Here is a 26,135-nt window from a genome sequence, read left to right as displayed (position 1 = left end):
GAGCGTTTCTCAGCTTAGTCTGACACTCCTCCGACACGCAATGGGGAAAAAGGAAAAAGCCGTGCACCAGAGTCAGAAGGAAGTACAAATGATTTATCGTTTTTCAGAGTCTGGGGAGAGAGAGCCCTTCGAAACATGTCTATTTTGGACACTTCATCGATAGATGCAACGCAAGGGGCGAGGACATCCCAGTTTTATTCATGCAGCAATAGACAATAGCTGGATTGTGTTATAGTCAATGGAGATTGAGTATAGGGGTGCTCTAATCGAGGGGTTTAAGATGATTCATTAGGGTCGATGGAGAGAAACTAGTTCCCCTGGTTGTGGGGGTGGCTGGGGGGCGTTGGGGGGGGGGAGTCCAGAACAAGGGGGCCAAGTTTCAAAATGAAAGCCAGGCCGTTTAAGGGTGAGGAGGTCAGGAAGCACAGAGGGGAGTGGAAATCTGGATCTGGGGTTCAATCCATAGTTTCAAAGCTGGGATTGCTAGATTTTTGCTGGGTAAAGGGGGTATTAAGGGATATGGAACCGAGCTGGGGTTAAGGCAGAGATCGGCCAAGACCCAATTGAATAGCAGAACAGACCCGAGGGGCTGAAAGGCCTCTTCCTAGTCCTTAGGCATTTAGGTCATGCTGCTTAAACTCTCCCAGATACAGGGGGGGGGGCAAATTATTTTAAATTCATTTGTCCTCTCCTCTACGCCTTCCCCTCACTCTCCTACATCCCCTATCGACCTCCCTCCCCTTCACCGACCCGGCCCCTCTCCATCTTCCTCTACACTTGCTGCTGCTGTGAGCTGCATGACAAGCCAAACGCCAACATCTGGAACAGCGGATGCAGATTCCCGAGGGCAGTGGGGAGCGGGCAGGGGGTAGGGGTGGGGGGGAAGCTGTGCCAGGTGTTAGAGATCTGGCAAAATGCTGCTGTTTGGCCAGGTTACTGGGCTCGGTGGCACCTGACAGCGCCTGAGAAAAGGAGTTTCGGTCAAACAGGCAGAGTGAGTTTCAGTTAGCTCCAGACCTGCCCTAAAGGGGATTCCAGGCTCCACAAATAAATCTGGCAAACAACAGCTTCCTGTTTTTCTCACTGAAGGAGGAGGATTTAAGAGGTCACCACAGAGGAAGGAGAATGGGACCCTCACAGACCTGCATCACAATGAAACACTGGGGTACAGCACTGGTGGGGACAGGTCTGTCACTGTATAACACTGGGGTACAGTACTGGTGGGCACAGGTCTGTCACTGTATAACACTGGGGTACAGTACTGGTGGGGACAGGTCTATCAGTGTATAACACTGGGGTACAGTACTGGTGGGGACAGGTCTATCAGTGTATAACACTGGGGTACAGTACTGGTGGGCACAGGTCTGTCACTGTATAACACTGGGGTACAGTACTGGTGGGGACAGGTCTGTCACTGTATAACACTGGGGTACAGTACTGGTGGGGACGGGTCTGTCACTGTATAACACTGGGGTACAGTGCTGGTGGGGACAGGTCTGTCACTGTATAACAATGGGGTACAGTACTGGTGGGGTCGGGTCTGTCACTGTATAACACTGGGGTACAGTACTGGTGGGGACGGGTCTGTCACTGTATAACACTGGGGTACAGTACTGGTGCGGACGGGTCTGTCACTGTATAACACTGGGGTACAGTACTGGTGGGGACGGGTCTGTCAGTGTCCTTGGGGATGTGCATTTCAAGTGTTTGGATTAAGAGTGTCAGATAGGTACATTACAGAATATTAAAGGCTTCTGGATTGAGTAAAAGTTTTGTTGTCATGAACTGGGTGTGATACTGAATTAATCCATCTCCAGAACTTCTCTGGTATCTGATACTCTTAACTTCATTGCAAAACTGACACATTCCTGTGATATATTCCCTGGGTACAAACCCAGGACGGTCAATAATCATCCACTCCCTAGTTCTTGCTTTCAGCTCGAACATGCAGTTAGCATGGGCTGGGACAAACCCCACTCCAGAGGCTCGAGCACAGAATGTAGGCTGACACCCTCTGGTTCCAGTACTGTGCGACTGCTACACTGTCTGAGGTGCTGTATCTGAACAGAGGCTCGCTTTGCTCTCGCAGGCGGATGTAAGAGATGCCACAGGCACTATTTTGAAGGAGAAAAGTGGGGGGAGTTTTCCCCACTGTCCTGGGGCCAATATTTATCCCAAAGAAAAACGCCAGATCGTTCTCACATTGCTGTTTGTGGGAGTTTGCTGCGCACCCATTGGCTGCATTGTCTCCTACGTTATAATTGTGATTGCACTTCAAACGTCCTTCATAGGCTGTGAGGTGACGTCCTGAGGTGGTGAAAGGGGCTGTAGAAGTGGGAGTTTTCCTGTGAGACTACTGGGGTGGGTGGGGGTGGGGGAATAGGTGGGGCATAAGATACAAGTTTGCCCTCCCCGTCTCTGACGCGGTTTGAACACAAGTGGTGCACAGACAGGAAGGACTGCGTGGCTATCTGTCTGAGGGTGGGAGTGACACCAGCTCGTAAAAGAGGAAGAGCCCCCCCACCAGCCAATTTCAGAATCTCTGAGTAGTGGGGACGACAGTGTCTGCCTTTATCCGTCTCTGCTCCTGATGGCAGCAGGATAGCAGGGCCAAGCGACGGTCGCTGACAGTGTTCTGCCCATGGCGGCCAGGGACTTCGGTGGAGGTGAACCTGCGGCCCTGCCCTCTGTCCGCCGCCTGCCTCTCTCTCTCTCTCTGTCTGTCCTGCCCGCCCCACTGGCCCCTGGTCCAAGAGGGAGGAACTTGAGAGTTGAAGTGGTCTGGCTCACGGTGGGAATTCAACCTGGTGGGGTGATGCCCCAGTCCCCAGTCCCCCACGCACCCAGCCAGTGGTTGAAGTGAATACTGTAGATCCGTTTAAGGGAAGCGAGACACAGATGGTTACGATGGTAGATTTGAATGAGGAAAGATGGCATAAACCACCTTAAACATTCACTCCCTCCACCACCGATGCACAGTAGCAGCAGTGTGTGTACCATCTACAAGATGCACTGCAGCAACTCACCAAGGCTCCTTAGACAACACCTTCCAAACCCACGACCACTACCATCTAGAAGGACAAGGGCAGCAGACACATGGGAACACCACCACCTGCAAGTTCCCCTCCAAGTCCTGACTTGGAAATATATCGGCCGTTCCTTCATTGTCGCTGAGTCAAAACCCTGGAACTCCCTCCCTAACAGCACGGTGGGTGTACCTACACCACACGGACTGCAGCGGCTCAAGAAGGCGGCTCACCCCCACCTTCTCAAGGGGCAATAAAGGATGGGCAATAAATGCTGGGCCCGGCCAGCAACGCCCACATCCTGTGAACGAATAACGTAAGAAAAAACACCAGCTCAGACAGGCTGGGCCGAGCTGTTACGTTTCTGTGCTGCAGATCACATCAGCTGCCAAAGCTCACTGAGGGGCTGGGGATGGGGCCAGAGGGATCCAGGCTAACTCAAGTCAACAGCACAGCCAGTGAGAGCCAGGCTCCCAAACTCCGCACCCCATGGTCAGGAAGCTCGGCTGTGGTCAGGGTCATGTGCACAGGGGGTGGGTGCTGCTGGGGCTATGGAACCATTGCCCAGGGACCAGTTCATCGTCCACAGAGGGTGGGTGGTAGGGGTCAAGGTAGGCAGTGTGAACGATGAAGACACCCCGGGGGTGCCCTCGTCGTCCCCAGCGCCCTTTCCCTCGACGAGGTCCACCGTTCTGCCAAGGGCCTCCCACACAGCAGCAGCAGCAGCTCTGAGACGGAGCCAATCCCACAAACAGGAAACAGTGAGGAAATGAAGAAACAAGATGGGAGGGGGGAGGGGAGCAGGGCGGCGATGGGGGTGGGGTGGTTGGTGGTGGGGGTGGGGGGGTGCGGTCAGGTCTCTGCTTTGTGCAGCTCAGCAAGTCAGGGTCGGAGGTCAAAACCAAACAAAAGCTGTTGCTTCCTGTCATAGTTGCATTTGGCTTCACGCTAGATAGGCTGTGCGCAACTGCTGTATCTATCTCACTGAGACACACAGACACTGTAATAGAAGCAGCACCAAACAGGCTATGCGTGTTTATAGATTCCAACCTCCCCCCCCCCCCACCCCCCCCCCCCACCCCCTCCTCCACCGACACCCACACACGTCCTGCAGCTCCTTTCTGGGTGACCAGCGGTGATGCTATATTTACACAGCTTCCAGCTGTGCGCTTCTGCTCTATTTCTTCCAAATCTTTTCTCGGGCTGTGGGCGTGAATTCGCTCCCGGGCTCAGGAGAACGATAAATAACAGTCAGGGTTCCTGCTTCTGATGGTTATCAGGGCCTGGGCTGCAGAGTGCGTGTAAGCACTGAGAGAAGACTGATAAATCACCAGTTTCTCCACTCTGTGTCTAACCCCGTGCTGTACCTGTCCTGGGATTGTTTGATGGGGACAGTGTAGAGGGAGCTTTACTCTGTATCTAACCCCGTGCTGTACCTGTCCTGGGATTGTTTGATGGGGACAGTGTAGAGGGAGCTTTACTCTGTATCTAACCCCGTGCTGTACCTGTCCTGGGAGTGTTTGATGGGGACAGTGTAGAGGGAGCTTTACTCTGTATCTAACCCCGTGCTGTACCTGTCCTGGGAGTGTTTGATGGGGACGGTGTAGAGGGAGCTTTACTCTGTATCTAACTCCGTGCTGTACCTGTCCTGGGAGTGTTTGATGGGGACGGTGTAGAGGGAGCTTTACTCTGTATCTAACCCCGTGCTGTACCTGTCCTGGGAGTGTTTGATGGGGACAGTGTAGAGGGAGCTTTACTCTGTATCTAACTCTGTACTGTACCTGTCCTGGGAGTGTTTGATGGGGACGGTGTAGAGGGAGCTTTACTCTGTATCTAACCCCGTGCTGTACCTGTCCTGGGAGTGTTTGATGGGGACAGTGTAGAGGGAGCTTTACTCTGTATCTAACTCCGTGCTGTACCTGTCCTGGGAGTGTTTGATGGGGACGGTGTAGAGGGAGCTTTACTCTGTGTCTAACCTCGTGCTGTACCTGCCCTGGGAGTGTTTGATGGGGACATTCCCTTCCTCTCTTTGTTGAGCAGAAACCATTTAGAGACCGGGAACCACCACCACTGAGCCGTGGTTCAGGCAACAGCTCGACAGCATAAAAGTTATTGGCGTCTGGTTGGGAGCTGAACTGAACTCCCCACAGCCAGGCCCACACTCTATCTGGTGCAGCCCCAGTCAGGAGACAAAGCCTCCCAGATCTAATTGTGAGCTCGGATGGCCGCTGAAACATCAGAACAATAAACCGAACACAAAGGCGACCTTTATTTCAAGAGTTTGTTGGCCACATTCGACTTCCCTTTTGCAGCTCAGACGCACTTCCTGCCATTGTTAACATTGTGTTGCTTTGTTTGGGTCTCACTGTGTGAGGGTGGTGTTGTTGGAAATGTTCTGTCTGGAGGCACAGGCCTGTGTTCATTGTCACCCCCCACCCCACCATCCCCCCACAATTCGTCCCTTCCATCCCATCCCCATCCTATCTCTCGCAGCTAAGAAGAGCAAGAGGGTGTTTGTCAAGAGTCCGGCCTGTAGGTAGGCCTCAGGCTTCTCACCTCGCCTGAGGTGTCACCACCACCTCTTGGTTGGATCAGGCATTAAAAAAAAAAAATGCCCCCTGTGTTGTTTCCTCCTGAGATTTTACTCCTGGTGCCTTGGAGATCGAGAACTGCTTGGAGACTCGAACTCGAGGGCGATTTGTAGTTGACAAGCCCGATCTCTAGGCCTGGACGGAGGTCAAAAAAACATCCAGAGGTGGGGGAGAAATAAAAAAAAAGGACAACTCCCTGGTAATCAAAGAGGCAAACAAGTGCACATTACCAAGCTGCACAGACAACAGGATTCCTTCTGTACTTGAAAGGGAAGTTGGAGTGTGAGTGGCAGATCACAGAAATAGCATCAGTGCAACACCCTCCCATAAGTGGTCAGAGATTCGCAGCCTCAGCAGCAGTTAAGCCGCAGGGGGAAAGGCCGCTCGCACTCGCCGTCTGGACATGGTAAACAGTCCGCTGGCTTTGTCTGTGATTCACTTGTGGCCACCCCTCACACCCCGCCCCGGACTCTCTCTGCTTGCAGTCCTCACGGATTGACTTCCTCCTGTTCCTCCTCACTGCTCGCTTGGATTCTGACAATATCGCCACAGCTCCCCACTACCCCCCCGCCCCACCCCGGCATGTGGCCCCAGACTTTCCACTTGGCCACCGATCAGCCTTCTACCTCGACAGTGTACGCACTGATACGGCAAAGGGACATTTGAAATTTGTCTCACACAGATTCGTGTAACACTGGGGTACAGTACTGGTGGGAACGGGTCTGTCACTGTATAACACTGGGGTACAGTACTGGTGGGAACGGGTCTGTCACTGTATCACACTGGGGTACAGTACTGGTGGGGACTGGCCTGTCACTGGATCACACTGGGGTACAGTACTGGTGAGGATAGGTCTGTCACTGTATAACACTGGGGTACAGTACTGGTGGGGATGGGTCTGTCACAGTATAACACTGGAGTGCAGTACTGGTGGGGACAGGTCTATCACTGTATAACACTGGGGTACAGTATTGGTGGGGACAGGTCTGTCACTGTATAACACTGGGGTACAGTACTGGTGGAGACAGGTCTGTCAGTGTATAACACTGGGGTACAGTACTGGTGGGGACAGGTCTATCACTGTATAACACTGGGGTACAGTACTGATGGAGACAGTTCTGTCACTGTTAACACTGGGGTACAATACTGGTGCGGACCGGTCTATCGCTGTATAACACTGGGGTACAGTACTGGTGGGGACAGGTCTATCGCTGTATAACACTGGGGTACAGTACTGGTGGGGACAGGCCTGTCACTGTATAACACTGGGGTACAGTACTGGTGGGGACAGGTCTGTCACTGTATAACACTGGGGTACAGTACTGGTGGGGACGGGTCTGTCACTATAAAACTGGGGTACAGTACTGGTGGGGACAGGTCTATCGCTGTATAACACTGGGGTACAGTACTGGTGGGGACGGGTCTATCGCTGTATAACACTGGGGTATAGTACTGGTGGGGACAGGTCTGTCACTGTATAACACTGGGGTACAGTACTGGTGGGGACGGGTCTGTCACTATAACACTGGGGTACAGTTCTGGTGGGGACGTGTCAGTCACTGTATAACATTGGGGTACAGTACTGGTGGGGACTGGTCTGTCACAGTCTAACACTGGGGTACAGTACTGGTGGGGACAGGTCTGTCACTGTATAACACTGGGGTACAGTAATGGTGGGGACGGGTCTGTCACTGTATAACATGGGGCACAGTACTGGTGGGAACGGGTCTGTCACTGTATAACACTGGGGGACAGCACTGGTGTGGACGGGTCAGTCACTGTATAACACTGGGGTACAGTACTGGTGGGGACCGGTCTGTCACTGTATAACACTGGGGTACAGTACTGGTGGAGACAGGTCTGTCACTGTATAACACTGGGGTATGGTACTGGTGGAGACAGGTCTGTCAGTGTATAACACTGGGGTACAGTACTGGTGGGGACGTGTCTGTCACTGTATAACACTGGGGTACAGTACTGGTGGGGACGGGTCTGTCACTATAAAACTGGGGTACAGTACTGGTGGGGACAGGTCTGTCACTGTATAACACTGGGGTACAGTAATGGTGGGGACGGGTCTGTCACTGTATAACATGGGGCACAGTACTGGTGGGAACGGGTCTGTCACTGTATAACACTGGGGTACAGCACTGGTGTGGACGGGTCAGTCACTGTATAACACTGGGGTACAGTACTGGTGGGGACGGGTCTGTCACTGTATAACACTGGGGTACAGTACTGGTGGGGACAGGTCTGTCACTGTATAACACTGGGGTGCAGTACTGGTGGGGACGGGTCTGTCACTGTATAACACTGGGGTACAGTACTGGTGGGGACAGGTCTGTCCCTGTATAACACTGGGGTACAGTACTGGTGGGGACGGGTCTGTCACTGTATAACACTGGGGTACAGTACTGGTGGGGACAGGTCTGTCACTGTATAACACTGGGGTGCAGTACTGGTGGGGAAGGGTCTGTCACTGTATAACACTGGGGTACAGTACTGGTGGGGAGATGATTTTCCTGCCAGGATTTCGCAGGGAGTTTGGGTTGACAGGGATTGCTGAATTGTGACTGGGTGGCACTGAGCGCTGCCTCTTGCTGTCTCTGACCTCTGAGGTTGTGCGGAAGTTGCTGCTGCGGCAGACCAGATGGTGTGGGTGTGATAAGGAGGGTTTGCTGCACAGTTAGATTAATCTTAACAACTACTCCAAAAAAAAAAAATAATGCCCAACTCGAACAAATTAACCCGTTTTTTTCCTGAGAACGTTACAGACGACAGCATGAAACAACAGGAAACCAGCGCTTCCCTCGCACCGGTCACAATCTCGGGATGTCCCAGAGGCGATAAATCTGCATCGTCATCTCAAAAACGTGGCAGCCAAATTGTGAGCAGCAAGTTCCCACAAACGGCAATGTGATCACGACCCGGGTCACCTGATTTTTTAGGGATGTTGGTCAAGAGGGTAAACATTGGTCCCAGGACATGGGGCAGAACTTCTCTCCCAACAGTCGTCTCAGGATGTCCCGCATCCACCTGTGAGGCCCCTCAGCTTTACTGGTTGCTGCAAAGATGGCGCCTTCGGCAGTGCAGCACTCCCTCAGTCCTGGTTTGGTAGGCCTTGGGTTGTGGAGCTTGGTTCCAAATACCAACCTTGTGACTCAGGAGAGGGAGGGAGAGAGAGAGACACTGCGACCCACTGAGTCCCGAGTGGAGGTGAAAGCCAGGCTGAACTCTGACCCCACCGCGCTCCGTTACCAAAACACAATCTCTCATTTCGGAGGGAGCTCCAAAATTGTCAGGAAGTTGTAGGGTTAAGGAGTGCAGAGACGGGTTCAGCGCTGTGTTCGTAAAATATCCTTATGGGTTAAACCGCACAAATTGAATAGAGTGTAGGCTAACTCTGGAACAGACAGAGGCCTAGTGGGCAGCAGTTGCCAGTAGCAACGCTGCACTTTCTGACATCCCCGCCCACTCCCAATCTCTGCATGCGGTTTGAAATCTGGCTCTTGTACTTTTACGTTGAGATGAAGTGCAGCTTTTGAAGACCCTGTGATATGGCTATGTCCGTCATGCGGGTAGTGAGCTGTTAAACGGGGAAGCCTGGTCTGCTAGGCCTCGCATGGCAACACCACGAGGCTGGCCTTAAGTGTACTCAACAAAGTGCGTGGGCCTTCTGAGACCTCTTGGCCAGTTACCATGGCAACAGCAGAAGCCCAAAGAGCCAGAGTTGTTTCCCCCTCACCCTCCGGACATGTTCCCCCCCGCCCCCCCGAAGGTGGCGAATGCCGTCAGGAACGCAATCGCTATGATGTCCCTCCCTCAGTTGGCCATTCATCGCCTAGGCCAGGGCCGAGGCAGGGTGGGGCTGGCGAGAGGGCCTCAATTATCAGCTCAGGCTGACTCAGCACAGACTGCTCTATATTTAAGAATTGCGAAGGAGGAAGTTGATTTGAACAGCATCGACCTTGTGGGAGGAGGATTTGGTGAGGCCTTCATCACAAGCACTTCCCTCAACAGGAATTTTCCATGCAGACAATATCCACAGTTTAACACTCTGGACACACAAGTCACTCAGCACAACACCCTCTGATAAGTCCAAACACCCCTCACTGTAACACTCTGATATACACTATAACCCTCACTGTAACACTCTCTGATATACACTATAACCCTCACTGTAACACTCTCTGATATACCCTACACCCCTCACTGTAACACTCTCTGATATACCCCACACCCCTCACTGTAACACTCTCTGATATACCCTACACCCCTCACTGTAACACTCTCTGATATACCCCACACCCCTCACTGTAACACTCTGATATACCCCACACCCCTCACTGTAACACTCTCTGATATACCCCACACCCCTCACTGTAACACTCTCTGATATACCCCACACCCCTCACTGTAACACTCTCTGATATACTCCACACCCCTCACTGTAACACTCTCTGATATATCCCACACCCCTCACTGTAACACTCTCTGATATACCCCACACCCCTCACTGTAACACTCTCTGATATACCCCACACCCCTCAATGTAACACTCTCTGATATACTCCACACCCCTCACTGTAACACTCTCTGATATACCCCACACCCCTCACTGTAACACTCTCTGATATACCCCACACCCCTCACTGTAACACTCTCTGATATACCCTACACCCCTCACTGTAACACTCTCTGATATACCCCACACCCCTCACTGTAACACTCTCTGATATACCCCACACCCCTCACTGTAACACTCTCTGATATACCCCACACCCCTCACTGTAACACTCTCTGATATACCCCACACCCCTCACTGTAACACTCTCTGATATACCCCACACCCCTCACTGGAACACTCTCTGATATACCCCACACCCCTCACTGTAACACTCTCTGATATACCCCACACTCCTCACTGTAACACTCTCTGATATACCCCACACCCCTCACTGGAACACTCTCTGATATACCCCACGCCCCTTACTATAACACTCTCTGATATACCCCACACCCCTCACTGTAACACTGTCACATACCCCACACCCCTCACTGTAACACTCTCTGATATACCCCACACTCCTCACTGTAACACTCTCTGATATACCCCACGCCCCTTACTATAACACTCTCTGATATACCCCACACCCCTCACTGTAACACTGTCACATACCCCACACCCCTCACTGTAACACTCTCTGACATACCCCACACCTCTCACTGTAACACTCTCTGGTATACCCCACGCCCCTTACTATAACACTCTCTGATATACCCCACACCCCTCACTGTAACACTGTCACATACCCCACACCCCTCACTGTAACACTCTCTGATATACCCCACACTCCTCACTGTAACACTCTCTGATATACCCCACACCCCTCACTGTAACACTCTCTGATATACCCCACACCCCTCACTGTAACACTCTCTGATATACCCCACACCCCTCACTGTAACACTCTCTGATATACCCCACACCCCTCACTGTAACACTCTCTGATATACCCCACACCCCTCACTGGAACACTCTCTGATATACCCCACACCCCTCACTGTAACACTCTCTGATATACCCCACACCCCTCACTGTAACACACTCTGATATACCCCACACCCCTCACTGTAACACTCTCTGATATACCCCACACCCCTCAGACGCCGCTTCCTGTGTAACAGTTTGTACACATCCCAGAATAGAGTTCTAGTGTCAGTTGTTACCATTTACTCATCTTTAAGCTGACCCCAGAGTGCAGGCTGACCTTCCCAGCAGCAGTGCCGAGGGAGCGCCGCACTGTCGGAGGGTCAGTGCCGAGGGAGCGCCGCACTATCGGAGGGTCAGTGCCGAGGGAGCGCCGCACTGTCGGAGGGTCAGTGCCGAGGGAGCGCCGCACTGTCGGAGGGTCAGTGCCGAGGGAGCGCCGCACTGTCGGAGGGTCAGTGCCGAGGGAGCGCCGCACTGTCGGAGGGTCAGTGCCGAGGGAGCGCCGCACTGTCGGAGGGTCAGTGCCGAGGGAGCGCCGCATTGTCGGAGGGTCAGTGCCGAGGGAGCGCCGCACTGTCGGAGGGTCGGTGCCGAGGGAGCGCCGCACTGTCGGAGGGTCGGTGCCGAGGGAGCGCCGCACTGTCGGAGGGCCTGTCTTTCAGATACAGTGTTAATTTGATGCTCCCTCTGCTCTCAAAGCTGGATAGACACGATCCCTCAGCCACTATTAAAGCAGAGCGGGGTTGGGGGGGTGGGGTTGGGGTTGGGGAGTGGGGGCAGGGGAGGAGTTTCCCCAGGTGGTTTTGAGCCAACGCGGCATCCTTAACCAAACATCAACCCCCTCGCCGTTTGTGGGATCTTGCTGTGCTTGGACTGGCCGCAGGACCTCGGTGTCGACAGCTCCCCATCGGGAAAAGCGCCGAGGTCACCCCTTCATTGGGTTAGGGATTCCAGGAGCATCGGCCCTCCTTCCGCTACCCCATGCCTCCGTGGCTCCCCGCCTGCCAAGCGTTCTCCGAAACAGGAAATTCGACCACGTGGGGCGTCACACCTGCGCCCAATCCCCCCCGCCTCATCCAGACCCAAGAGCGGGGGCTCGCCAGGCACGAGTGCGTTCAGGGAAGGGGCTCGGACGGGATAGCCGTCCCGCTGTAGGGTCAACACTCGAGAGGAGCCAGGACCCCTGCCCCTCCAGGCTGTCAGCTGGCTGCCTGTTCACCAAGTCTAACAACTCGTCAGCCAGTTCCCTCGTGACGTGACTCGAGATCCCAACAACATCCTCCCTACAGTGCAGCTGCAGGCTACGCAATAACATTTTCTTTTTGCTGCACAGCCTGTCCTATTCTAGCTTCCTGTTTTTTTTAAAAAAAAACAGAACTGGTGTAAAACAAAAAAGACCCAGACAGACTCAACACACAAACATGCGTCGGACATGCACACGCACAACACACACACATACGAGTGTACGAGCATACACATGCAACATGCGCGTACACAGTCAACACCTGAAACACACACACAACATAGGGGGAGGTAGTGGTATTGTCGCTGGACTAGTAATCCAGAGAGCCAGGGTAATGCTCTGGGGACCCGGGTTCCAATCCCACCACGGGCAGATGGTGGAACTTGAATTCAATAAAAATCGGGGATGAAAAGTCTAATGGTGACCGCGAAACCCATTGTCAATTGTCATTAAAAGAAACGCCTAAGGGAAGGAAATCATGTGACTCCAGACCCACAGCAAATGTGGCTGACTCTTAAAAATGCCCTTTGGCCAAGGGCAATTAGGGACGGGCAATAAACGCAGGCCTAGCCAGCCAGCGACTCCCACATCCCATGAACGAAAAGCAAAACACACGCGCGCGCGCACACACACACAACACCGACTGACTGTGGGGAGCAGGGGTTTGTACTTCAATAGGCTTAGAGAAGATTTGGATTGGAGTTCCTCTGAATACTGGGCTCAGAGTTCCTTTAGGAACGGGAGGAGGCTATTCACACCCTCAAGCTCGTTCCACCTGCCATTCAATGGTATCAGGGTGATCGACCTAACTCCACAAACCTGCCTTCGTCCCGCATCCCTCAATACCTTCAGTCGTACAGATTTAAAATTAACAATTAGAACCACAGAGCACCACAGCGCAGAAAAACAGGCCACTCGGCCCTTCTAGTCTGTGCCGAAATATTATTCCGCTAGTCCCGTTGACCTGCACCCAGTCCATAACCCTCCAGACTTCTCCCGTCCATGTATCTATCCAATTTATTCTTAAAAATAGAACTATTGATTGACCAACAATTAGCATTTACCAAAGAGAGTTCCAAACTTGTGTGTGTGTGTGTGTGTGTGTGGGGAAATGTTTCCTAATCTCATTCCTGAAATGTTTTTAGACTCTGCCCCCTCGTCCTAGACTCCCCAACCAGTGGAAATAGTTTTCTCTCTATCCACCCTCTGCTCCTCTTAATATCTTGAAATCTTCGATCATCCCAGCCCTTAGCCTTCGAAATTCCAGGGAATTAAGGTGCAATTAGTGGTGGAAAATAAATGCTGGCCTACTCAGCGATGCCCACATCCCGTGAAAGAAGAAATAGAACAAATAAAAAACACAATCCTGGTTTGTGTATAATCTCTCCTCGTAGTTTAACCCTTGGAGTCCAGGTATCGTTCTGGTAAATCTACACGGCGCTCCTGCCAAGGCCGATACATCCTTTCTGAGGTGTGGTTGCCGGGAGCTGCTCACGGTAACTCCGGGTTGCTCGACCACGCCTCTCCCACCCTTGGAACGGGTTCCCACGTGGGGCACCGGGAACCTCCGCCCGAGCATTCCCGTTTCCACACGGATTGACACCGTCCCGGGAAAACTGTTCTTCCCGTCGGAGAGGAAGGCGGAGTTGCCACGGAGGCCTCCGCTCAGCGCTTCACCCGAGGAGCGTTGGTCGGGTGCCAGCCCCGTTCGGAGATTCGAGCCCGGGGGGCATCACAGCTGAGCCTGATGCTGTGTTAACCCGACCCCCTCCCTTGCTCCATGACCCCCCCACATGACCCAAAAGGGCATTCAGACTAGTTTTAAACTCCTAAGACTAACTTTAAACATCCTGGGCAAGTTTTAACCATGTCAACTGCTCCTCCATCACTGGAATCCACTTAACCCAGCACAGGCCACTCAAAGCTGGGCTCTCTCTGGTCTGGGAGCCTCAAGCACTCACTAGATTAACTCATTGAGCCCCACAATGACTGTGTCTCCTCAGATAGCCCAGCCTACACAGTCCTCTCTTGCACTCTCATAACCCACTATGAGAAAACATCACCAAATCCTCCAACTTACTAAGGTAAGGGGAGAGGGCAAGAGACAGGACGAGAGAGAGAGGCTATGAGAGAGCTCCCAAGAGAAATAGAGTGAGAGAGGAGAGAGAGAGAGAGACAGAGACAGAGACAAACAGACAGACAAAGGAATTGAGAGAGAGAGAAGAGAGAGAATGTGAGAGAGAAGAAAGAGAATTGCACAGAGGGGGAGAGAATGAGAGAGAGAGAGAGAACGTGAGAGAGAATTGCACAGAGGGGGAGAGAATGAGAGAGAGAATGAGAGTGCGAGTGGAGAGAATTAAAGGGAGTCAGAGCCTCCGAGTGAGCTTGCAAGAGAAACAGAGTGTGACAGAGGAGAGAGAGACATAATGGAGTTCAGAGAAAGAGAATTTGAGAGAGAGAGACCAGAACGAAAGAGAGAATGAGAGCGAGAGAGAGCAAGACCAAAATGAAAGAGAGAGACCAGGAACGAAAGAGAGAAAGAGCGAGAGAGAATTAGAGAGTGAGAAAGAGAATGAGACATAATGAGAGAGCAAGTGAGAGAGAGAGCCAGAGAGAAAGTGAGAGAGCACAAGTGTCATTGTTAACCCCTGTGGCTCACATGATAGACAGATGTTACCAGTTATAATCACATCACGCTCAAGTTGCCAGCCGCTGGTTTATGGTCATTTATCTCGTTGCAGCTTGCGGGATCTTGCTGTGCAGCAGTTGGCTTCATGTCACCACATCACAGCAGTGATGGCGCTTTCAAAACGAAAACGCTTTGCCGGCTGGCCGCCAAACGGTTTGGGATGTCCCATGGCGGTGAAAGGCACTTATAGAAATGTAAGTCTCCGTCCTCTCCCCTGCTTTTGTTTTGAAGCTGCTGAGGGGAGGGACAGAAGAGCCTCTTCTCCAAAACACCCGCCCCACCCCCCCTCACGGGGACGAAAGGAGGTCCTGTTCCAGTCCTCGTTTCGGAGGGCTCCCACTCGACAGCCGAGATGCCAGCCGGGGCTATCGGTCTCACCTCGGAGTCAGAAGGTTGTGGGTTCACGTCCCGCCGCAGAGACTTGAGCACAAAACCACGGCCTACACTCCCCATGGGCCAGCACCGAGGGGAGTGCTGCACTGCCGGGGGTGTCGTTTGGCGGATAGGACGTTAAAACCGAGGTCCCCCCACCCATCCCCCTCGGCTGGGCATAAAAGACCCCACGCCCGCTATTGGGCAGAAATGAGGAGAAATGTTTTCTCTCAGAGGGTTGTGCGACTCTAGAACTCTGCCTCAGAAGGCCGTGGAGGCGGGGTCATTGAATATTTTTAAGGCGGAGGTGGATAGATTCCTGTTAGGTGAGGGAGTCAAAGGTTAATCGGTGGCGGACGGCAATGTGGAATTTGAAACACATTGGCCATGATCTTATTGAATAGAGGAGCAGGCTCGAGGGGCCGAATGGCCTACGCTGGCTCCTATTTCATATGTTCGTAAAAGCAGTGGGGGGAGTTCTGCCCAGCAACCCGGGGGCCAATATTTATCCCTCAATCAATATCACCGTGATCGGGTCGTTGTCACGTTGCTATTTGTGGGAGCTTGCTGTGCGCAGATTGGCCCCATTTCCCACATTACAACAGCATTGACACTTCACAATTCCTTCCTTGGCCGCAGGGCTCTTTGAGATATCTCGTGGTTGTTGCGAATCCCCCACTCTTCTGTATCTTTAAAACCATAAGGCGCTTTAAGGCGATAAAGTAAGGAAGCTAATCTTCAAACAAGGCCTGTTGCATCAGGCCTCACCCACACACCCACCTTCCCCACCCCCACCACCCACCCCCGCAATGGGAAGGCCAACTTGCAACTTCTGGGGCCAGTTCATGAGCTGGAGGAGAGAGGAGCAGAGCCTGTGGCGATTCCCTGGCTGGGCTGATTGAAGATCCCCACCCTTCTAGGATTTACCCAGGATCTCCAGGAGTGAACAGAGCATTTCAGAGAATTCCCAGGACAGAAAGAGGCCGTTTGGCCCATCTGCTTTGTGCCGCTGTTTATGCTCCACACGGGCCTCCTCCTATCCCCTCTCCATCTCACCCTATCACCACATCCTTCTCTTCCTATCTCCCTCGTGTTTATCCAGCTTTCCCTTAAATCTCTCTAAGCTTTTTTTTCATTCATTTGTGGGGTGAGGACTTTGCTGGCTAGGCCAGCATTTATTGCCCATTCCTAGTTGCCCCTTGAGAAGGTGGTGGTGAGCCGCCTTCTTGAACCGCTGCAGTCCCTGTGGTGTAGCTACACCCACAGTGCTGTTAGGGATGGAGTTCCTGGATTTTGACACAGCGACAGTGAAGGAACGGCCGATATATTTCCAAGTCAGGATGGTGTGTGGCTTGGAGGGGAACTTCCAGGTGGTGGTGTTCCCATGTGTCTGCTGCCCTTGTCCTTCTAGGTGGTAGTGGTTTTGGGTTTGGAAGGCACTGTCTGAGATCCTGCAGTGCATCTTGTAGATGGTACACACTGCTGCCACAGTGTGTCGGTGGGGGAGGGAGTGAATGTTTGTGGATGTGGTGCCAATCAAGTGGGGCTGCTTTGTCCTGGATGGTGTTGAGCTTCTTGTGTTGTGGGAGCTGCACTCATCCAGGCAAGTGGGGAGTATTCCATCACACTCCTGACTTGCGCCATGTAGATGGTGGACAGGCTTTGGGGAGTCAGGAGGTGAGTTCCTCATCGCAGGATTCCCAGCCTCTGACCTGCTCTTGTAGCCACAGTATTTATATGGCTAGTCCGGTTCAGTTTCTGGTCAATGGTAACCCCCAGAATGTTGATATTGGGGGATTCAGCAATGGTAATGCCATTGAATATCAAGGGGTGATTGTTAGATTCTCTCTTGTTGGAGGTGGTCATTGCCTGACACTTGTGTGGTGTGGATGTTACTTCCCACTTATCAGCCCAAGCCTAGATATCGTCCAGGTCTTGCTTCATTTGGACATGGACTGCTTCAGTATCTGAGGAGTCGCGAAAGGTGCTGAACATTGTGCAATCATCATCAAACACCCCCACTTCTGACCTTATGATGGAAGGAAGGTCATTGATGAAGCAGCTGAAGATGGTTGGGCCTAGGACACTACCCTGAGGAACTCCTGCAGTGAAGTCCTGGAACTGAGATGATTGACCTCCAACAACCACAACCATCTTCCTTTGTGCTAAGTATGACTCCAACCAGCAGAGTATTCCCCCTGATTCCCATTGACTCCAGTTTTGCTAGGGCTCCTTGATGCCACACTCGGTCAAATGCTGCCTTGGCGTCAAGGGCAGTCACTCTCACCTCACCTCGGGAGGTTAGCTCTTTTGTCCATGTTTGAACCAAGGCTGTAATGAGGTCAGGAGCTGAGTGGCCCTGGTGGAACTCAAACTGAGCATCAGTGAGCAGGTTATTGCTAAGCAAGTGCCTCTTGATAGCACTGTTGATGACCCCTTCCATCACTTCCCTGATGATTGAAAATAGACTGACGAGGCAGTAATTGGCCGGGTTGGATTTGTCCTTTTTGTGTACAGGACATACCTGGGCAATTTTCCACATAGCCGGGTAGTTGCCAATTTTATAGCTGTACTGGAACAGCTTGGCTAGGGGCGCGGCAAGTTCTGGAGCACAAGTCTTCAGTACTATTGCCGGAATATTGTCAGGGCCCATAGCCTTTGCAGTATCCAGTGCCTTCAGTTGTTTCTTGATATCACATGGAGTGAATTGAATTGGCTTAAGACTGGCACCTGTGATGCTGGGGACCTCCGGAGGAGGCCAAGGTGGATCATCCACACAACACTTCTGGCTAAAGATTGTTGCCTTATCTTTTGCACTGCTCCTCCATCATTGAGGATGGGGATTATTGTGGAGTCTCCTTCTCCAATGAGCTGTTCAATTGTCCACCACCATTCATGACTGGATGTGGCAGGACTGCAGAGCTTAGATCGATCCATTGGTTGTGGAATCACTTAGCTCTGTCTATCACTTGCTGCTTATGCTGTTTGGCACACAAGTAGTCCTATGTTATAACTTCACCAGGTTAACACCTCAATTTCTTTTAGGTATGCCTGGTGCTGCTCCTGGCATGCCCTCCTGCATCCCTCATTGAGCCAGGGTTGATCCCCTGGCTTGATACTAACGGTAGAGTGGGGGATATGCTGGGCCATGAAGTTACAGATTGTGTTTGAGTACAATTCTGCTGCTGATGGCCCACAGTGCCTCATGGTTGCCCAGTCAAGATGCTAGATTTGTTCGAAATCTATCCCATTTAGCGCAGTGGTAGTGCCACACAACATGATGGACGGTTTCCACAAGGACTGTGTGGTTGTCACTCCTACCGATACCGTCAAGGACAGATGCATCTGCGGCAGGCAGGTTGGTGAGGATGTTTTTCCCTCTTATTGGTTCCCTCACCACCTGCTGCAGACCCAGTCTAGCAGCTATGCCGGCCAGCTTGGTCAGTAGTGGTGCTACCGAGCCACTCTTGGTGAGGGACATTGAAGTCCCCCGCCCAGAGTACATTCTGTGCCCTTGCCACCCTCAGTGCTTCCTCCAAGTGGTGCTCAACATGGAGGAGCACTGATTTCCATGTGCTTTCATTCCTTTTAGACTTGATACAACTGACTGGCTTGCTAGGCCATTTCAAAGGTCAACAACATTGCTGTAGGTCTGGAGTCACGTGTAGGTAAGGTTTTCTTCCCTAAAGGGCATTAGTGAACTACAATCAACAATGGTTTCGTGCTCATTATCAGTTTTCTAATTCCAGATTTTTATCTACTGTGGTGGGATTCGAACCCTGGTCTCTGGATTACTAGTCCAGTGACAATACCACTACCCCACCTATTTGCCTCAATCGTATCCTGTGGGAACGAGTCCCACATTCTCCCCACTCTCTGGGTGAAGAATTTTCTCTTGAATTCCCCGTCGGATTTATTAGTGACTGTCACATATTGATGGCCTCTACTTCGGGCCTCGCCCCCAACAAGCGGAAATATCTTCTCCACGTCGACCCTCGATCGAAACCCCCTTCGTCGTTTTAAAGGCCTCTGTCAGGTCGCCCCTCCGAAGGTGCTCAGCCCTCCTGGGTTGCGGTGGGTCGCCCTGTAATTCAGGCGATTGCGCCATGTCCTGGGTTGTGTGTTGGTGGGACACTGTCTCTCGGACCCTTAACACTTGGCGCATGTGCAGTATGCTCCCAGCTGCCCAATCTGACCAGTTCACCTGCACCCACCAGCACCACCCCCGCCCCCCAGCACACTCTCACATGTCCACCAGCTGCCCCTGCCTACCTGACCCTTCATTTCTCTCCCCCGCTGACAGTTGGTCACCCTGCCCCTCGACCTTCTCTTTTCTCGGGGGATTTGATAGAGGCGGACAAGATGATGACAGGTTTGGATCAGGTAGACAAAGTAACGCTGTTCTCATTGGCTGATGGGACAAGGACTGGCGGGAGTGGGGGAGGTGGGGAGGTGTTGGCAGGACACAGATTTAGGGTAAGGGTGGGCGGGGGAGCGAGTGGTAACGACCTGGAACTCGCTGCCCACGAGAGTGAAGATGATGAATGATTTCAAAAGGAAATTGAATGGGTGCTTGAAGGAAATAAACTTGCAAGGGTGGGGGGAATGTGGAATGGGACTGAAGGGATTGGTGTACAGAGGGCCGACATAGTCTCAATGGGCTGAAAAGCCTCCGTTTTTAAAAATTCGTTCATGGGATGTGGGCGCGGCTAGGCCAGCATTTACTGCCCATCCCTAATTACCCTTGTTCAGAGGGCATTTAAGAGCCAACCACATTTGCTGTGGGTCTGGAGTCACATGTAGGCCAGACCGGGTAAGGAAGGCAGATTTCCTTCCCTAAAGGGGGCATCAGTGAACCAGATGGGTTTTTATGACAATCGGCAATGGTTTCGTGGTCATCATTAGACTTTTAATTCCAGATTGTTATTGAATTTAAATTCCTCCATCTGCCATGGTGGGGTTTGGACCCGGGTGTCCAGAGCATTACCCTGGGCCTCCGTAACATTAGTCCAGTGACAAGACCACTATGCCACCGTCTCCTTCTGTGCTGTAATGACTCTATGTCACCCCACATTTCGAGAGAAGAGAGCTCCAGGCTGTTCCATCTTTCCTGCTGGGTTATACCACTCAGTTCTGGCAGCATCCTTGTCAATGTTTTTTTGTGCACATTCCCCAATGCCTCTATAATCCTTTCTGCAGTACGTTGTACCAGGGCTGTGCACAGCAACACTAGGTGCGGCCTAACCAACGTTCGATATAGGAGCCTAACCTCCAGAGCACTGCTACATGGAGAACACAAATCATAACGGCGTCCAGTTGGCTAGTGAGAAACCTACACACTTTCTGATTGGTTGGGTGGGCGGAATAGGGTGACGATGGGCGTTGCCAGGCAACCAATGGCAGACTGTGAGGTGGGTGGGGTGAAACCGTGGTTGGTAACTCCGGGTGTGCCTGCAGCCTCCGAGTCCGTGCGCTTGCCCAGTCTGGAGCCCTCCAGGTTGCCCACCAGGCTGGCCACCGTTCCCATGGTGATCCACGTGGCCAATCGCAGGCGAGCACGGTTGCCCTTTGACCTGGGTCCCAGCCAGCGGGACTGGAGACAAGAGGAGCACTGGGGTTTTGGGGAATTGTAACATGACAATCGTCACGTTCCTGGAAAAATACAGAGATGTTCCTTTGCCACCCTCATCCCCAGTCTGCAAGCTCGCTGTCGCATCCCTGCCTCCTCCTGTTGATCCTAAACAGCCTGTTTCCAAAATATCACCCATCCCCTGTCTGTCAGGTCTGTCACTGTATAACACTGGGGTACAGTACTGGTGGGGACGGGTCTGTCACTGTATAACACTGGGGTACAGTACTGGTGGGGACAGGTCTGTCACTGTATAACACTGGGGTACAGTACTGGTGGGGACAGGTCTGTCACTGTATAACACTGGGGTACAGTACTGGTGGGGACGGGTCTGTCACTGTATAACACTGGGGTACAGTACTGGTGGGGACAGGTCTGTCACTGTATAACACTGGGGTACAGTACTGGTGGGGACAGGTCTGTCACTGTATAACACTGGGGTACAGTACTGGTGGGGACAGGTCTGTCACTGTATAACACTGGGGTACAGTACTGGTGGGGACAGCTCTGTCACTGTATAACACTGGGGTACAGTACTGGTGGGGACAGGTCTGTCACTGTATAACACTGGGGTACAGTACTGGTGGGGACAGGTCTGTCACTGTATAACACTGGGGTACAGTACTGGTGGGGACGGGTCTGTCACTGTATAACACTGGGGTACAGTACTGGTGGGGACGGGTCTGTCACTGTATAACACTGGGGTACAGTGCTGGTGGGGACAGGTCTGTCACTGTATAACACTGGGGTACAGTACTGGTGGGGACAGGTCTGTCACTGTATAACACTGGGGTACAGTACTGGTGGGGACGGATCTGTCACTGTATAACACTGGGGTACAGTACTGGTGGGGACGGATCTGTCACTGTATAACACTGGGGTACAGTACTGGTGGGGACGGATCTGTCACTGTATAACACTGAGGTACAGTACTGGTGGGGACGGATCTGTCACTGTATAACACTGGGGTACAGTACTGGTGGGGACGGGTCTGTCACTGTATAACACTGAGGTACAGTACTGGTGGGGACGGGTCTGTCACTGTATAACACTGGGGTACAGTACTGGTGGGGACGGGTCTGTCACTGTATAACACTGGGGTACGGGTACTGGTGGGGACAGGTCTGTCACTGTATAACACTGGGGTCCAGTACTGGTGGGGATGGGTCTGTCACTGTATAACACTGGGGTACAGTACTGGTGGGGACGGGTCTGTCACTGTATAACACTGGGGTCCAGTACTGGTGGGCACAGGTGCTACTTGTGCAATGTTTACTGGGCTACTTTCCAAGTGTGGGAGGCATCTAGTTCCATTCTCACCCTATATTCTACGTGTATGTTTCTGGCAAAGCTAAAGGACAGTATAAATCCCCCCACTTCCTAAGCACCAGCAGTGATAGGGACAGACCCTGTACTCCTGGTGAACTTTGGTCCTCTGTCCCATACGCTGCTGGTCAACAACAGTTGGCAAAATGGTTGAAGTATCTACTGAGAGAGCCCCCTGTTGACTCAGTCCTAGACGCATCTCACATCCAACCACTTCCCAAACAAGTCACTGGCTCCAACTGCACAGGGGGAGGCCACTCGGTCAACCTGCCTGTGCTGGCCCCTTTGGAAGATCTATCTCGTTAAGTCTACCTCCTTCCCCATTAGTCCTGCATCTTTTGTCTGTTGAAGTATTTCTCCAATTCCCCATTTGAAAGTTCCTGTTGAATCTGCTTCCAGATCACAACAGCTCGCTGCGTCAAAAGAGAAAAAGTTCTCCCCATCTCCCCCTCTGGTTCTTTTTACCAACCTGTCCCCTCTCTGGTTACCGACCCTCCTGCCACTGGAAACAGTTTTGTCCACGCGCTCTCCCTGACTTTGAACGTCTCAATTCAATCTCCGCTCGACTCTCTCTCTCTGCTCTGGGGATAACAATCCCACCTTCTCCAATCCCTCCATGGCTGACGTGTCTCATCCTCGCGACTGTTCTGGTAAATCCCACCACCCCCCCCCCACCCACCCACCCACCGACCGCACCCTCTCCGAGGCCCTTGACATTACTTCCCTGGCTGGGGTTGCCCAGCCGCTGACAGGTGCACCAGAGGGGTTTTTTTTTAACCGAGCAGTTAAGGAGGGCAGGAAGGTTCCTGAGGCTCTTACCGTTGTTGGACTTGAGGTCGCGGTGGATGACGGGTACGATGGCGCCGTCGTGGAGGTACTGCATCCCCTTGCCGATCTGCACAGCCCAGTTGACCAGCACGTGGGGTGGGATCCGGCGTCCGGCCAGCGCCCGGTTCAGGGGGCCCCCGGAGGCGTACTCGATGATGAGGCAGAGGTTGGGCTCCTGCAGGCACACCCCCAGCAGGGCGATGATGTTGGGGTGGCCCAGCATGGCGAAGAGCCGGGCCTCCTGCTTGACGTTCTGCGCCGTGGCGCTGATGTCCTCGTCGGGGTCCTGCCGGGCCGCCTTCACCGCCACCAGCTGCCCCTTCCAGGTGCCCCGGTAGACCTTGCCGAAGCCCCCCACCCCGATCACCTCCTGCAGGGTCAGCTCTTGGAAGGCCACCTCCGCCGGTGATGCCAGCTCCTCCGCCCGCCCCGCCGGCAGCTTGGCGTAGCCGGCCGGCGGCTTGAGGGAGACGTAGTTGGAGGGGAAGATGCCCACCTTGTTGTGGAGCTTGCCTGCCCACCAGCCCTCGTCGCCCGAGATGGCCGAGTCCCTGGACAGCACCTCCACCAGGTCGCCCTTGCGCAGTGTCAACTCGTCCTTGCAGTGGGCCTCATAGTCAAACAGGGCCGTCCAGATGGGGTTGGTGTAGGCCCCCTCCGGCCCGTGAGGCTTGGCTGAGCTCCAAGAGCTCAGGGAAGTCCTGCTAAAAAGATTCTTCCAGTGAGGCTCCACCATGGTGATGGGTGGATGGGGGGGGTGGGGGTAGGGGGTAGGGGGGGAATTCCTTCTGGTCTTACCTGGGTAGCACCATCACTGTCAGAGCCTTCTTTCCCCCGGGTCCTGGGAACCTCTGACAGGCGAGCCAAGGCGGATTGTTAATTCCTGGTTTGCCCCTCTTGGAATCTCCCTCTCTCCCTCAGCCCCACTATGGGCTGCAGGCGAAGCCTTGCAAATCCATTAAGCTCCTCCAGGATTCGCGGGCACCAAATTATAATCCAACCAGTCATTCAGTGGGGGAGGAGGAGGAAGGTGGACTTCTTTCGGGGGGTCTGGTCCTCTCGCTCTGTCTGTCTCTCCTTTCAAATTTTCCCGCAAAATTAAAACTCACCAAAGTTAAACTATGAATAATTCAGAGAAACTCCAGTGTAGGACACTCACCAAGCAGCAACAGGACAAACCAGAAAGTTTCCTTTCTGGGGGAGGGGAGTTTGAAAAAAAGGGTGGGGGGTAGTTTTGTTTGGAAAAAGTTTGATTTCTCGGTTGTACTTTTTTTTATTTCTGCGCCTGTTTACTCTCCGGGTGCCGGTTTCTCACGCAACCTCTTGTAAATTTCGATGGGATTCCTCCTGTTAAATTTCACCCCAATTCCTCTTGTAAATTTCGACTGGATTCCTCTTGTTCAATTTCACCCCAATTCCTCTTGTAAATTTCGACTGGATTCCTCTTGTTAAATTTCACCCCAATTCCTCTTGTAAATTTCGACTGGATTCCTCTTGTTAAATTTCACCCCAATTCCTCTTGTAAATTTCGACTGGATTCCTCTTGTTAAATTTCACCCCAATTCCTCTTGTAAATTTCGACTGGATTCCTCTTGTTAAATTTCACCCCAATTCCTCTTGGAATTTTCGACTGGATTCCCCTTGTTACATTTCAGCTCAATTCCCCTTGTAAATTTCGACTGGATCCCTCTTGTTTAAATTTCACCTCGATGCATCCTGTTAAGTTTCAATTGGATCCCTCTTGTAAAAGTTTCAGCTTCCTCTGTCAAAATTTCTCTCTCTCTCTTGTAAAGCCGCGAGTAAGTTTTTATTTCCGCACGTTAAAGTTTCGGCTCAGTTTCTCTTGTAAGTGACGCCTCGGTTTCTGCTGTGAAGTTTCTCCTGCTTCTCCCCCAGCCAGCCAGCCAAACTCCTCAAGTTTCACTTATGGGAGTATCAACTTGGACTGTGATCTCTCCGCCATTAGCCTCTCTGTCTGGGGATCTGCACTTTAACCCAATCCATCACATCAGGGTGTGGTTTCACTTTTTCTCTCTCTCTTGTGACTTTTCTCTCTCTCTCTCTTCTCTCTCCCTGTGTGCATAGAGAGAGAGAGAGAGAGAGACAGGAAGGGCTTGATAGAGCGCGGCAATTTCGGTCCTCAGATTGAAACCTTCAGAAAGAGCCCTCTTTGTCCTGCTTAAAACCCTGCCAGAGCCAACCAGCGCTGCAGTTATGGCCGTCAGCGCTGGACTGCAGGACAAATTGCAAAATCTTTCAAAAGAAGAGGCTCAAAAAGTTATTATTCTTACTTTTTTTTTAGAAGTGTCCCTCAACTGCGCTTTCAGCTTGCTGGGGTAAGTCTGCCGCCTCCTGGTGGTCGGTGGGATTCTTGAAGGACATTGCAGAAGATGCATTTGTATAGCGCCGCCCGTGACGTGGTGGTGGGGTGGTGGGGGACGTCCCAGAGCGCCCCCCTCCCCTTTTTTTTTACAGCCAGTGAAGTGCGACCACCGCTGCTGCAACGTAAGAAACGTAAGGCAGCCAATTTGCGCACAGCAAGCTCCCACGCACACCGTCGTCCCTGCGGTTCAAGGGGAGAGGTCGGCACTCAGGGTGGCGAGTCAGTGCCGTGGGTCTTCTCGTGACCGGACGGGGCCGGCAGGGTCTTTGGGTACGTGGGGGGGCAGGACGTCCCGTGAGGTGGGGGTTGGGGTTGGGGGCTGGGGGTTGGGGGTGGGGGTGAGGGCCCGCAGTGCAGGATCTGCAGCTCGGTGGGTGAGTGGCAGCCGGTTTTGAACGATCGGTAGCGAGATCCTCCCCTCAGTCGTTGATGTCAATCTCACCGCGCTTCAAGGAGAGCCAGAGCGTCTGTGAAGCCTTTTCTTCATCCTCACCCCCACTGGAAACGCTGGCCATTTGAGAGCGGAGAAAACAGGAGCTGGTGGGGAAGAGGCC

At 52.7% G+C, this 26,135-nt stretch overlaps 2 protein-coding genes across 2 annotated transcripts in view; both read right to left on the bottom strand.

Annotated features, from left to right (window-relative positions):
• LOC144670470 (mitogen-activated protein kinase kinase kinase 11-like) overlaps positions 1-23,954 on the bottom strand; it is a 45,380-nt gene extending 21,426 nt beyond the window's left edge. The window contains exon 1 of the mRNA XM_078532966.1: positions 23,190-23,954. Within this exon, the coding sequence (XP_078389092.1) occupies positions 23,190-23,934 (745 nt within the window). The 5' untranslated portion in view covers positions 23,935-23,954. The remainder of the gene's footprint in view (positions 1-23,189) is intronic.
• Positions 1-26,135, bottom strand: part of LOC144670193 (putative RNA-binding protein EIF1AD) — a 333,511-nt gene that overhangs the window by 254,045 nt on the left and 53,331 nt on the right. The gene's annotated exons all lie outside the window — the stretch shown is intronic.

This window comes from Cetorhinus maximus, chromosome 31 (assembly GCF_964194155.1).
Source record: "Cetorhinus maximus chromosome 31, sCetMax3.hap1.1, whole genome shotgun sequence".
In the NCBI taxonomy this organism is placed as follows: Eukaryota; Metazoa; Chordata; class Chondrichthyes; order Lamniformes; family Cetorhinidae; genus Cetorhinus; species Cetorhinus maximus.
This window is presented reverse-complemented; position numbering and strand designations above follow the sequence as displayed.